The sequence below is a fragment of the Solanum lycopersicum genome, chromosome 1 (genome assembly GCF_036512215.1).
Source record: "Solanum lycopersicum chromosome 1, SLM_r2.1".
Taxonomy (NCBI): domain Eukaryota; kingdom Viridiplantae; phylum Streptophyta; class Magnoliopsida; order Solanales; family Solanaceae; genus Solanum; species Solanum lycopersicum.
The window spans coordinates 85,222,218-85,236,554 of record NC_090800.1 but is presented as its reverse complement, the minus strand read 5'-3'; the positions used below and the strand labels follow the sequence as shown (position 1 = coordinate 85,236,554).

The following is a 14,337-nucleotide window of genomic DNA, read 5'->3' as shown; positions in this document are numbered from 1 at the left end:
TAGAAGGTGAATAAACCATTTAAAATAACTTGTGAAAATATTTTGAATTTTATAAAGTCAATTATTGTAAATAGTTGGAATTTAAGAAGCTCGAAAGTCAACTCCTATCATGGAGGGGTCAAAATTGGGTGTCAACAAACCTAATATGATTATGTATTGCTGAAAATGATAATAAATAAAAAATATCGCTAAGATTTGTAATTATTTATTAAAAGATTTTTCCAAATATTCTTTTGATATGTCAAAGAGGACTAAAAAATCTCACTCTGTTCTTACTTTAGTTTCTCATTGTTGTCTCAGCGAATGCAGAAGCTTAAAGTTATAATTTAAACTAAAAGTATATAAAATTTAATTTGAATATGGAAATTTACTTATGCTGCCTCTTCTGATAATAGACTTACAATACTATGATCAAGCAATGGATTAACCGAAGTTGAATGCCTAAAATCTGGATCAGTTAAACTGATTACTGTTTGGAAAAAAACAATAAAACGAATCAAAGACTTTTGTGGAGATGTGAAGATTACAGGACCAAAAGCATCACTATAATCGCCAAGAGTTATAATATTGTTCTTTCCAAAATAGGCCACAAAACAAGTGTCAAATAACGAGCAACAACGAAACAAGATTGCACCAAAACTAGAGAATCAAATGAGAAAATTCACCTAAAAATGAGCTACTGTTCACACCCTAAAATTAGAATCTACACACAATTAAATCCGATCTTCACCGTTGAAATGCAAGAACCAAATGCTGAGAACTCTCATTTCAAATTTGAGGATGATCCAACAGTTACCAAAGAGACAAACTCTATTTAAAGTGGACTGCCAGAGCAGAAATTTCCTATAACAAAACAAAAATCCTCTTTCAATCTCTAAAACAGTTCTCTCTCATGTGTCTGAAAATAAGAACTAAACAAGTTTTATATATGTCACATAATATTGAATATATAGATTAAAGTAGACCGATTCAAATAAGACTTTTATTTATCCACGAATCATAAACCCAATAATAAATGGGATGAAAATTGAGTTTCCCGGAATCACGTGCATACCATATGGAGTAACAGCTGATGTTGCTGTTGACATTTTCCGACTTTAATTATTTTTCATTTATAAATAAAAAGTTCAATCACAAAAGACCTTAATACTATGTACAGTATTTATTTTGGAACTTGTGGTTGTAGGGGCAACAAGAAACCTTAATCTTAACTAGGTGTAAAAATTGGACTGAGATTTGGGCCAATGTACATTATGTGTTTTAATGTTGATTTTGACAAAGATATTGAATATATATATTTGTGGCCCTAGCTCTCTGATAATAATAATGTGAGTGAGTGAGTGGTGATATGTTTGTATGTATAACTCTTGAATAGTTTTCTTTATCGAATTAAAATTGAGTTATGGCAGCAACAATAATATTGCTTCTTACTTTGCTCACAGTGAAAATCGGCGATGCTGAACAACAAGTATTACTAAAGCTTAAAAATCCACGATTGATGAATTGCAGATTTGATAAAATATATCAATTTGGTGACTCGATTTCGGATACAGGCAATTGCATTAGAGAGAGCCTTTGTAAAGCTCAATTTTGGTGTAAAAGACCTCCATATGGAATGGATTTTTACAAACATGTAACCGGACGTTGTTCTAATGGCATGCTCATCATTGATTTCATAGGTATCAATTCTTACTTGTATATATATATATATGATACGGAGCTCAAGCTATATAAAACGATGAATATATATATTTATTATTTTTTTCACATATTATATACTATTACTTTTTTCCTCAATTTTTATGATTTAACAAAATTTCAAAAGCCAACCAAATATTTTATATTTGTAATTTATTTTATTTTATTTTATATATAAGCCAATAAAATACAAAATCTTAAAGAATAAGGCATAAGAAAAACGAAAATACCTTTGGCATAAAATTAGGGAAGTTGGCGAATGCCTACTTTGCTTGTACCTCCTCTTCTAAATTGTATATATATATATATAGTAGTGTGATAGGGTGAAAAGATCATTTAAATCTCCCAACTTTATTTTTAAAAAATTATATTACAAGAAACATGAAAAAATATTGATCAAATATAATACGGTAATGTTGTTCTATAATCAAATAAATAAAGAGGATAATTTTTTATTATTAATTTTAATGAAATTTATAATGTGATAACTTTTAACTTGACTTTAAATGATATTTATATCCTTCAATTTTTAGTGTACATAAGTTAAATATTTAAATTTAGGCTTAAATCAACGATGGACTCTCAAAGTTGTTTGAATATTTTATTTAGACGCATTAACTAAGACTATTAACTATCGAACACTTTTATTTGTTTCTATTAAATATTTTTCAATAATCAACAGAGAAACGTAAAGTATGTGGAATACCTCGATAACATAACAAAATAATTAATGAGAAAATAACATATAACAAGTGGATCCTAAAAATTATAGATTAAATAAAATATATTTCAAATACATTTTCTACCCAGCTCCTTGCCCCGCACTACCCCACCCCCTTTCTTCTTCATCTTCTTCCGTGAACCATTTCTTTTTCTAAATCACAAAAATCAAACATCTTTATCAAATTACTTATGGATTCAATTCTTAAAAAAAAAAATATTTTTCATACATAATATGTCAGAGAAAGATATAAAGAAAGAGTCATACAAGAGTGATGAAGAAAATAGACTTGACATATAATAAAGAAGGAAGAAAATCCATTATTCAAAGTCGAAAAGGATAATTTGATTTTCTTAATCAAACTTGGGGTGTAATCCCCACCGATATAAAATTTATTTAGACCTAACTAATATGCTGCTACCATAGAGGAAAAGTTCATTAAGGATATATTAAATTTGATTCAATATTTTGATCAATCGGCATGTTTTATGTTTGATCTCTCATAAAAATATACAGCGATGGAATGTGATCTTCCTCTCCTGAATCCGTACAAAGATGAAAATGCAGAATTTAGACATGGTGTAAATTTTGCAGTAGCTGGGTCTACTGCTATATCAGCTGAATTCCTGGCAGAGAACAACATTGATAATATTGGAGCTACAAATAGTTCATTGAGTGTTCAACTTGATTGGATGTCTTCCCATTTCCACACCACCTGCTCTCCAAGTAATACTTTTTCATTACAATGACTAATTTGTTTGTTAAATAATCACTCAATTCTCTTCATTAATTTTCTTCTTGCTTTGTTAGATTGTCCAGAAAAATTGAACAACTCACTTTTCCTAGTGGGAGAAATAGGAGGGAATGAATTCAATTTTGGCTTCTTGCAAGATAAAACAATCGAAGAATCGCGAAAAATTGTCCCAGAAGTTGTTCAGACCATCATTCATTCTGTTAAAGTGAGTTTATAACTTTTTATTTACCTCTTCTTAAATTTCTTGATTGCTACTTTTATTTGGTTGATATTTGTTTCCTAATGATCAATTACTTTTTTTTTCCAGAGGATTATCGGTTTTGGAGCTACTCGAATTATAGTTCCAGGCAACTTCCCTATAGGTTGTATCCCATTTTTTCTTACGAAATTCATGACCAACAATTCAACTGCCTTTGATAAGCACCATTGCTTGAAGGACTTAAATAATTTTGTAATATTCTACAATCGCTATTTGCAACAAGCCATTGATGAATTGAAGAATGATTACCCAAACATTACACTGATTTATGGTGACTACTACAACGCCTTTATGTGGCTTCTAGAAAATGCCGTCAGTCTTGGTGAGTGCTAAAAGCATCGTTTCTTTTAAGCAAAGAAAACCATAACTTTCCTGATTTAAATACATTTTCAGGATTCGATAACAACTCTCTACAAAAAGCATGTTGTGGAATAGGCGGAGAATATAATTACAACGGACATATAAGCTGCGGTGATCCAATGGTTCCAGCGTGTGTTGACCCGAATACTCACATCAGTTGGGATGGAATTCATTTTACACAAAATGCATACAGTTGGTTAGCAAGATGGCTAATTGATGATATGTTGCCCAAATTAAACTGCCAAGTTTAACTTGTTACTCTTAATTTCTTGCCGAAGTGCATGAATCCATTGTCATTGATGGCTAATTGATGACAAATTGAAATAGCAAGTGATTTGTACATCAATGTTAACTCTCTTGAATGTAATAGTATTCGTTATGAACTATTTTATAGGACTATTTGTTGAGTTATGAAACTCGCAAAAGTGTGATAGTTTAAATGTCTTATAAAATGTTGTTGAAACACCTCTTGAACCAAAAATGTTAGCGAGCTATGTGCATAACCCCTTTACATTTTGAGTTACCAGATTATCATCCCACCTAAGGAATTAGAGAGTTTGTGCATAAGTCTTACGGGTGTTTTGCTGAATGTTATATGGATGAATACTGGATGGATGTTCTTGAATCCAAAGCCTGGATTTTCTTCATACTTATCATGTCTTTTCTTCCACTTCCGACCATTCTCCTCCATAAAGCCGCCAAGTTTTCCGGTGAATTCTGCACGAGGAATAAGCCTCCTTCTTTCTACTTCTGGAAGGGAAGGGAATGTCCGTCTTGGTTCTTCCATCCATGCTTCCATCCTCAAGGACCCAGAATTAGTTCTTTTGGGAAATCAATATAGTACCCAGGACGCTTTTGTAGTTTGGAATTCTCTTTTGACGATGTATGCTAGATGTGGTAGGACACAAGATGCTTCCCAAGTGTTTGATGAAATGCCTGTGAAAGATACTGTTACGTGGAACTCGATTGTTTCAGGATTTTTAAGTAATGGGAACTTTAAGATGGGATTTGGGTATTTCAAACAAATGATGGGTTCTGATAGTTTAATGTTTGATCATGCTAGTGTGACTACTATTTTATCAGCTTGTGATGGGCTTGATTTCATCATGGTTAACAAGATGATGCATGGATTGGTTCTTTTGAGTGGCTTAGAGAGGGAAATAGCTGTAAGTAATGCATTGATTACTTCTTATTTTCGATGTGGCTGTGCTGATTCTGGCAGGCAGGTGTTTGATGAGATGGATATGAGGAATGTTATCTCTTGGACAGCTGTGATTTCTGGTCTTGCTCAAAATGAGTTTTGTGAGGAAAGCTTGGATTTGCTTGTGAAGATGCAAAATGCTGCTGTTGTGCCTAATTATTTGACATACTTAAGTGCATTGTTGGCATGTTCTGGCATGAAGGCACTCGGGGAGGCTCGTCAAATTCATGGGATCGTCTGGAAGTTGGGGTTTCAATCAGATTTGTGTATAGAGAGTGCATTGATGGATGTGTATTCTAAGTGTGGCAGTGTACAAGATGCTTGGCAGATGTTTGAATCTGCGGGGGTTCTTGACACAATTGCTATGACAGTCATGCTTGTGGGGTTTGCCAAAAATGGATATGAAGAAGAGGCTTTGCAGATCTTTGTAAAAATGGTAAAAGCAGGGGTTGACATTGACCCTGATGTAGTGTCAGCCATTCTTGGTGTCTTTGGTAGCGATACTTGTCTGGCTCTTGGTAAGCAAGTGCATTCTTTAATCATCAAGAAAGGTTTCATTTCCAATTCGTTTGTACGTAATGGGCTAATTAACATGTATTCCAAGTGCGGTGAACTGGAAGAATCTGTCAAAATCTTTAACAGTATAGCTCAAAGAAATTCAGTCTCTTGGAATTCCATTATTGCAGCCTATGCTCGTCATGGGAATGGCTATAGGACACTCCAGTTATACGAAGAAATGAGGTCATATGGTGTGGATCCAACTGATGTGACATTCATCTCTCTGCTTCATGCTTGTAGTCATGTAGGGCTAGTAAATAAGGGTATGGAATTCTTTGAATCAATGCAGGTTATCTATGGGATGACTCCAAGAATGGAGCATTATGCTGCTGTAGTTGACTTGCTTGGTCGAGCTGGACTGCTATGTGAAGCCAAGAGTTTCATTGAGGAGCTACCAGTAAAGCCAGACATATTTATTTGGCAAGCATTACTTGGTGCCTGTAGTATTCACGGTGATGCTGAGATAGGGAAATATGCAGCTGATCAGTGGCTCTTGACTTCACCTGATAATCCCGTGCCATTTGTTCTACTGGCTAATATATATTCTTCCAGAGGGAGGTGGAAAGAGAGAGCTAGAACCATAAGGAAAATGAAGGAGACAGGAGTGGCAAAGGAGACGGGGACAAGCTGGATAGAGATTGAGAAGGAAATCCATTGTTTCGTAGTTGCAGATCAAATGCATCCCAGAACCATGATCATTTATTCTACCTTGCTGGAGTTGTTTAGACACATGAGAGATGAAGGGTATGTACCAGATAATAGGTTCATTCTATACTACATGGATGGTGATGAGACAGATTTTTCAGCCGATTTGCCAGATACCTCCGAACTGGTTGGTGGCTGACCATTGCTATGTAATCTATGAATCTTGATTCACTGTAGCAAATTGTGACCATGAATATGTTTTGTTTTATTTGGCATGGCATGCCAAAATACCCTCTTGTGAAGAAAAGCTAGAACTAGTATGCTCCTTTGGGACATAAAGGGATCAAATCAACTTGTCTGATTTCTGAAAAGTGAACTGTTTGCTGCCATTACGGAAGATCCTCTTTTCTGTTTGAACAAAAATATAAATTACAAAAGAGTTCCTTGAAAATATACCACAACTTCTCTGAACAAGGAAACTGAATGCACCTAGTAAGTTGATATATACTCTGCTAATCCATTCTGAAAGATCTGCAAACTGAAAATAGATAGAAGAGTGCATTACAAGCAAATCCTGCTGCTGATTGTTTGTGTCATTTAGTTGAATGCTCAGCACTACGCCTCTCTGTTAAAAAGTGAAGGCACGGTCTATCTTGAAATGACTTTCATGAAGCGGTTTATAGAAGAGAAGATTCCAGCTGCTTGATTTAACAGTGAGGGGCCTTTATCTTCCTTCTCATCCACACCTCCATAAATTATCTGCGAAAAAACAACACCAAGTTTTTGAGAGAGATGTCATAATCCATAACGACTCTTGAAAACTTGGTTTTCTCCACCTTGTATTCTAGCCATATTTCTTCTATGGGAAACTTAAGAACAAGAAAACATGAAATTTCAAGACTTCAGTGCTACAGGAGTCAGCAGCGCAAGACTTACCCATTGTACATCTTTTTAACTGAACTATATCGACTTCTAGAGGATATTTAACAACTACTTTACTACAGCCTAACTTATATATATATAGTAGTAGTGGACCAACAGACCTCCAGATCTTCTATAGTTGGACGGCTGATCTGCTCCTTGGCCAGAAGATATCTGTTTGGTCGGTCCTTATCATCATAGAACACTTTCCACAATCTGGAGTAAACCAGAAAATAAACAATTTAACACCAATCCTTTAAGCCAGCAAATCAAATGCAACAGAGAGACGGAGAGAGAATCTATAAGAGTTGCTAAAACCAATATTATGCAACATCATGTTTGATAAATTACAACTTAAAAGTATAATAAGCCAATCTAGTTCAATTTAGTTTTATGTTGGAATTTTGATAGCTCACAGCATCAATCATTCGGCATCTAGTCTGTTATTTAGCGAAACTGAACCAGGTTGGTGGAAGAACTTGTAAGCAAGGAGATAAGCTTGCTTGCTAAGACACTGAATGTCTTTCATGATATTATTGGCTAACCATGTAACACAACATGCGTTTACAGTTGCACAGAATCTCAATCTCCAACTAGAACTCTACTCATTTGGGAATGTTTTGTGACGATCAAGTAGATGATTCCTTACCCGGGATAACATCTAAATACAGCGCCATCTGGTAGAGGTCTCATTGAGTAAGCCACAGTGAAGGTGCTGCAGTGAAAAAACGGAAAAAAAAAAGAATCCGTCAAAATATGGGAAAGCTATACAGTTTCGCAAATTCACATTGACAAGAAAAGATGGCACCGGGTTGCAGAAACCAAAATTACCTTAAAAAATTGCGCCGCAGCCTACGTACATTGATCCCCACTCCGACATCCTCACTAATTAGACGCGGGTTCCACATGATAAGAGGCCTAGGCTAACAAAATAACCATAGATCATTAACAGAAAACATAGACAAGAAGGTTGAAACAATAACAGAGTTCCAATTTATGTATGTGATAATCACGAAAAACAGATGCTATCGTGCAATCAAATAGCCTTCGACTCACATTCCTCTTGGCAGATGTTACTACTGTCTATAATGTGAATAGGTTTGTTTTTAGGAGTTTGAACAGAAAAAGACTGGAGAAGAAAAGCATCTTCGCCTCCTCAGTCCAAGTGCAATCTCTGTCATCAGAGTTCCATTTTTGGAAAGATACAAGCTTAGCAGACAGAAAAATACTAGCTGTCTATGACTGACTCTCACAATCTATGTTATTAAACCTCAGACTATCTTCATATTCTCATTTCAGCAGTTTTGAAGTAATGTTCTCATACAATCCATCATCAAATCTCTCCATTTTTTGTAACATGACCACATACATACTTCTTAATCCTTACAATACTGCAACACGAAAATGTTGAAGCAAGTTTCTGATAAGATTTTTGATCCTCACCCTTTGCCTTCCTTCCAAATTCATTTTCCGAAAGAGAAACTGGAAAATGAGTATAAACTCAATGATAACACATCAATATTGGAAGAAGGTTGAACACAATATACGTCCGTTTTTAATTTTTTTATAGCTAATTCTCAAAGACCTATGAACAAGAATCACTGTGTAAAGTCATCTCCATGTAACTCTTCCCAAGTAACTAGCATATTCTCTCTGTTCTATCTAAGGTTTCTTTTTCATTTTAATAAATATGTTGGTAATTTTGCTCCTACCACAAGATATATATTTGAAGATTTTTCAGATTTCTAACCTTCCAGCAAGATCAGTCAATTCAGTAAAATACAAGATCGTTCTGATAAAATGGTTGACCTTTCTTTGTAGCCCATATATGTTTGCTTTCAGCAACATGGTACAGAACTCAAAGGAAACTAAGATAAAGTTAGCTGCACGCCAGAGCACTTGGGTGGTCATGGTTCCTATTATTAAAATCAGATATCTTTAGGTTTTGTTTATATCAAAACAAGGAATTAGATGAAGGACGGTGTAAAGATTACTGACAAAAAATAGCACCACATTTTAAGGCCATTGTTTACACATACAGTTAGCACTAGCTTCAAAAAGTAATGTGTTGTCTTTTCTACTGTGGCAGACAAAAATAAAGCTAGTAATGCACTATAGTGACTTCTAGTGAACAGTTTGTGATGAATCGAGTATAAGCATCTAATTGCTGTTGAGGTGCTCAAAGACTTTGAGGCTAAGTTGGCACTTCAACTATTCATGAGAAGATCCAGAGAGAGAAGGAGAGAGAGAGTAGTTGTTCAATGAATAAGAGATCCAAATATAAAAAGAAATCTTATCAAATGGGTACCGGGTCATCTGAGAGATCGGATGCAATTTTCTCTACATATTCCAGCATCTGATAATCAGGAACTACCATGACTACAATTTCGTCTTCCTTACTTACTGGCTTCCGATCCCCTAGACTGGATTAGTAAGTACATCAAGAACAACAACAAAATGTTAGTCGACTATCCATATAATATTCCAATTTTATGGTTAAAAGTAACTGTATTCAGGTATTCCACTGAAAGAGAAACCATTTTAGGAACTCTTATAACTCAGGAAGCACTATGTGATCAAATCATTGACAGAGAATACTCATCTAACAAAGTCTACCTGGCGAATTCAAATGTAGCATCTTTCCACCGATATTTCAGGAGTGCGGCAGCTCCAGCATCTGGAAAAATGGCTTTAACTCTCTAGCAGTGAAAGTTTTAGATCTTAGTAATTAAACATGGATAAGGAGCTAAATCTCTATTTGCATACTGTATGGGACAAGATAAAACAGAGCCTATAATCTAGATGCAGTCTTGAGTTTTTTCTTTTTAGATGACCGAGAAACTTTGGGCACCATCGAAACACGTGAATGATGGACCCTAGAAGCAGTCTTTAGTTATATGCAGCTGACATTAGAAATGTTTCTGAATAGTGAATACTGCAAACAGTGTGATCATACACAATTTTTTTTTGATAAAGTGATCATACACAATTGTTGAAACATAAAAGGGATGCCTTTATGATATCATAGATCTCAACTGTTTTTTCACCCCTGTGCATATAGAACTCTTCGTAAATCTTGTTATAAAGTTTAAGGGTCAGATTCTTATTACTCGTCTGTTCCCATTTAAATGAAAGTCCTCCATTTCTGAAATGTCCCAAAATGTGCATACCATCCCTTTCTTTTCAGCCTTCACGATTTTCGATATTTTAAACTAATTAATAAATAAATTTTAAATTTAAGAATGATGCTTATTTCTACATAACACTAATATTTACTTCCATTACTACTAATATAATATCTGTCAAACTTCTTGTCAGTCAAGTACCTCCATATTTAAGGTATAGCAGGAGTATGTCGCAAAATCTTGATACTAGATTACAAGTATTGTCACAATTTTTAAGCTAACCTCACATCCCGTCTCCTCAATAAGTGTTTCCAAAAATGTTCTTGATAGTTCCCATAATTCAGCTTGTGCACCCTCATCATCAAGAAACTGAAGCTGTGGTATTAAGAGCTCAACCTGAGGAAAAATATCACATTGAACTTCCACCGATTAGTTTTAGAACTCATGGTTAGCGCATTATGCATAAACCAGTACTATAATGGAAACATGAAATGGAGCTTGGAATTCTATAGAGCATTATGCATAACTTTTCCATAATACAGAAGAAGGATCAGAAAAGATGTGTCTCCTCCACCCGATAAAACCAAATGTAATGTTAGTCAAACTCATCTTTCTTATGAGGTACTTGGCATTTTATGTTGCCGTGATTAAAAAGACACGAGGAATCTGATAATATACTAAATTTGGAGGACTTGAAAGGTCAGAGGCAGAATGTAAAAAATGAAGAAAGGGAAACATGATTCAGTAAGAGACTCAGATTAAGATGGGACAACACATTTCCTAAATTTCATTATCTCATTGTTAGTGATAACTAATTGCATTAGTATAAAATGTAGTCTTGGTAACACATACAATGGCTCTTATTCCTCCTGAAGATACAAAAGAGGCAGCTGCTTGGCCCGACTGCTGAACGGCACCCTCCAAATCAGAAGGCAGGCAGCTGTAAGGATGAAAAAGCAAAAGGAAGAATAGTGTGCAATTAAATTTTTTACTTTTAATGCTTTCAACAACTTTGGCCTATTGAAAGGCTAATCAATGCAATGCATGTTCCAAATTGCAGAGGTACAATCCAAGAGTGGAGATTAAGTCCTAAATGACACGTTCCAACTTTTCCAACTTTTCCAACGTCCAAGTTTGTGATTTGAAATCATGAAGCAACTTTAGAGTCACATACTCTCTTGCAGAATCTTCTTCACCACATCATCCACATAACATGCATCAAACATGTAAAGATATCATAATATAAAATACAGATATTGCACATAATTCACATCACCTTCTAAGTGAACTCCATTAAAATGACACTATTCTACAAATGATAAGATTTATACAACATTAACTTCAATTTTAAGTAGTGATTTGACGTCTCTCTCCCATGACACCAACTGTTACTTCATTATATTCTTTTTGACTCTTACTAATACAATATACAACACAAACTACTTTATAAGATGTGTGATTTCAAACTTATCCATTCGTTTTCAGGACTCAATATGTAGCTTGACTTGACAAGGCAATAATAATCTTTTATGGTTCAATGTAGTGTGCAGTGATGTAGCTTATATGAAACAAATTCACATGACAATGCACTTAAGGACAACAAAATTTCTTTAAGATAAAGCGCCCCAGCGGGTAGTTGAGCCACAATGAATCAACAAATTCAAGAATTGGATAAAAAGGATCAAGATTAATCAAATATCTATACGAAAGATTAAAAAAGAAAGAAAAAAACTTCAAACCCACCTGTCATCTTCTTCTTGATCCTCCTCCTCCACTGTTTGCAATTGTGGGTCTGGTTCAAGATTTTCTTGTCCTTGAAATTTGTCAAATTTGGCATGGGTTCTTGAACTGGGAACGGATTTATGGAGTGAAATTCCAGAAAACCCACGAGTATTTAAGGGGTAAATAGATGAAGAGAAGGGAGTTTTGAAGGACGGTTTCGGTATTGGAGTACAACACCATGAGAGGCTTGAATATAAAGCAGATGCCATAGAAACAGAGCTTCCAAATGCTCCCAAAAACACTTTGAGATAAGTTTGTTAAATAGGAAGGCCGTGGAGAGCCACAAAACTTGTCTTAGTTTGACGGTTTGGTCCAAAGAAATAAAAAGAAAGAAATTTGGAGGACAAAATTAATGAAAATGATACTTTAGTCACTATAGTGCATTACTAGTGATATTTATTTGGATTTGGAGGAAGTTTAAGAAATCCCTAATTTTTATATGTAATTCATTCATTATATTTATATTTCTATTTATATGTCGTATAGATGGTCCTTAATATATGAAATTTCACAAAATTAACTCATAAATGATATTTATTTTTTCTATTTTAATTCTCGAGTGTTATTAATATGCTTGATCAATATTAAAAAAACTAAGTAAATAATCAATGTCTTCTAATCAAATTAATTAATTCATGTTTATTGATTGAAAAATTTAATTTTAATAGAACACTAAATAATAATACAAAAGTAAACTTGCTTAATTTCTTAAGAAAAGTAAAATTTAAAATGATAACATATAAATAAGATCAGAGGACATGAGATGTGTATTTACGAAACATATGTATTACATTAACTGATTTGGTGTAAATATGTGTGGATAAGGCTTTGCTACAAATAAGAAGTTAAGATTGAAAGTGTAATTTTGTGAAGATTAAAGTTTATATATTATATTTTTGGTTGTCTATCATGCACAACTTAAACATGATTTTAAAGATAACAATAACAATAACATATTTAATGAAATATCATTAAGTGGTAGAGATGGACATAAACATCGAAAAATTAAAATATCGAATCGAATCAATTTTTTTCAGTATTTGGTTTTAATATTTTGTTTTCTTGTTCGGTATTTAATTTATTTTTTTATATTTATTGGTATCTCAATTCGATTTTCGATACGTATTATTTTGATTTTTGATTTTTCATTTTGAACCGAAATATTATATTATAATTTATAACATATTTATATTATATTAATTAATAATTATTAATGTTAAATAATCTTTTAAAAAAGAAAAAAAGAATCTAAAACCCTATGTCCCTATTTCTAATTCAATATTCGTCTTGCAGCTCTTCCACTCCCTCTTGCAACTCTTCCTCTTCCTTTCAGCCAGTAGCAGCCAGCAGCAGCCCAGCCGACGAGTTCAGAATCAGACCGCCAGCGACTTCAGACCGGCGTTTGGCCACTAAGCAAGTCCATTAAAAAAATAAAATAAAAAATTGAATCGAATTAATAAAATTCGAATTGAAACAATAAAAATCAAATCGAAATATTTCGATTCGATATTCAGTACACATTTTACAAGAATCAAAAACCAAAAAAAATCGATACCGAAATACCGAATGCCCACCTCTATTAAGTGGAGTTTGAGGAGGATGAAGTATATGCAGATGTTATTATTACTTCATATAGATAGTGAGGCTTGCTTCCGATAGACATTCGACTCAAATGCATCAAACCTAAGTTAAAGAAAAAAACAAAAACAATGAAGGAAATATATTATTGACAATGAGAAAAAACTAATAACAACACAGCGTGATAATCGAAACTTAGTAAACAACATGAATGTGGCAAGAACTACAAGGGTACAACTATTGCTACAAAACATACCAACAAGCCTAAATATATGGACAACAAGACAATGACAGTCCATCCCTACTTACCTATTGTCCTAATACGCGACTTTTATCTTAAGATAAAAGATCTAAAAATGTTTCTACACTATGTTAAGTGTAATGCTTTTTATCAATTATTAAAGTGATTCAACAATTATATCGTTTTGCCCACTACAACTAAATAACATAGTCGAATTATTTAGAAAAGCTTGAGGACAATTCTATTAATCGCCTTTTCAATATCTTTTCTAATATACCATTTAAATCTAGTTAAAATTAATCAAGTCGATCTCTATATATAAATTAAATACAAAAGATGATCAATACATCAATTTAAATTGGACGTGTGAAATTTTTTTTTTCCCTTTATGCCACCTGTAAATAAAACTTAAATTCGTATTCAATTATAATCTCAAAATTGTAGTAGGCAATCTTTTTTGTTAATAAAGATAAATTAAAAGACAAATGAGACGC

At 33.7% G+C, this 14,337-nt stretch overlaps 3 protein-coding genes across 6 annotated transcripts; 2 read left to right on the top strand and 1 right to left on the bottom strand.

Annotated features, from left to right (window-relative positions):
* The first annotated feature begins 1,327 nt into the window (after window positions 1-1,327).
* On the top strand, window positions 1,328-4,257 carry LOC101265283 (GDSL esterase/lipase At5g03980). Of its 3 annotated transcripts, none has more exons than XM_004230144.4 (5): window positions 1,328-1,679; window positions 2,936-3,145; window positions 3,230-3,378; window positions 3,481-3,754; window positions 3,826-4,257. In XM_004230144.4, the coding sequence occupies exons 1-5, from the start codon at window positions 1,403-1,405 to the stop codon at window positions 4,041-4,043; spliced, it is 1,128 nt and encodes a 375-aa protein (XP_004230192.1). In that variant the 5' UTR covers window positions 1,328-1,402; the 3' UTR covers window positions 4,044-4,257. The 3 variants fall into 3 exon arrangements, with proteins under 3 accessions (XP_004230192.1, XP_010312718.1, XP_010312722.1); XM_010314416.3 differs by having other exon boundaries at window positions 1,329-1,679; window positions 3,853-4,257; XM_010314420.3 differs by having other exon boundaries at window positions 1,331-1,679; window positions 3,014-3,145.
* A 134-nt stretch (window positions 4,258-4,391) lies between these two features.
* On the top strand, window positions 4,392-6,649 carry LOC101264978 (pentatricopeptide repeat-containing protein At3g05340). The gene has a single exon (XM_004230143.5). It carries the CDS (start codon window positions 4,392-4,394, stop codon window positions 6,393-6,395), a length of 2,004 nt encoding a protein of 667 aa, XP_004230191.1. The 3' UTR covers window positions 6,396-6,649.
* Window positions 6,558-12,364, bottom strand: LOC101264675 (uncharacterized). 2 transcript variants are annotated; one of them, XR_738372.4, is made up of 10 exons: window positions 11,986-12,315; window positions 11,095-11,182; window positions 10,525-10,638; window positions 9,734-9,816; window positions 9,426-9,540; window positions 7,949-8,040; window positions 7,767-7,832; window positions 7,240-7,333; window positions 6,686-6,955; window positions 6,558-6,604 (listed from the first exon to the last, which is right to left on the bottom strand). XR_738372.4 is itself a non-coding variant. In XM_004230142.5 (9 exons), exons 1-9 carry the CDS (start codon window positions 12,231-12,233, stop codon window positions 6,845-6,847), a joined length of 1,011 nt encoding a protein of 336 aa, XP_004230190.1. In that variant the 5' UTR covers window positions 12,234-12,364; the 3' UTR covers window positions 6,558-6,844. The 2 variants fall into 2 exon arrangements, 1 of the variants encoding a protein (XP_004230190.1); XM_004230142.5 differs by having other exon boundaries at window positions 6,558-6,955; window positions 11,986-12,364.
* Between the last annotated feature and the right edge of the window lie 1,973 nt (window positions 12,365-14,337).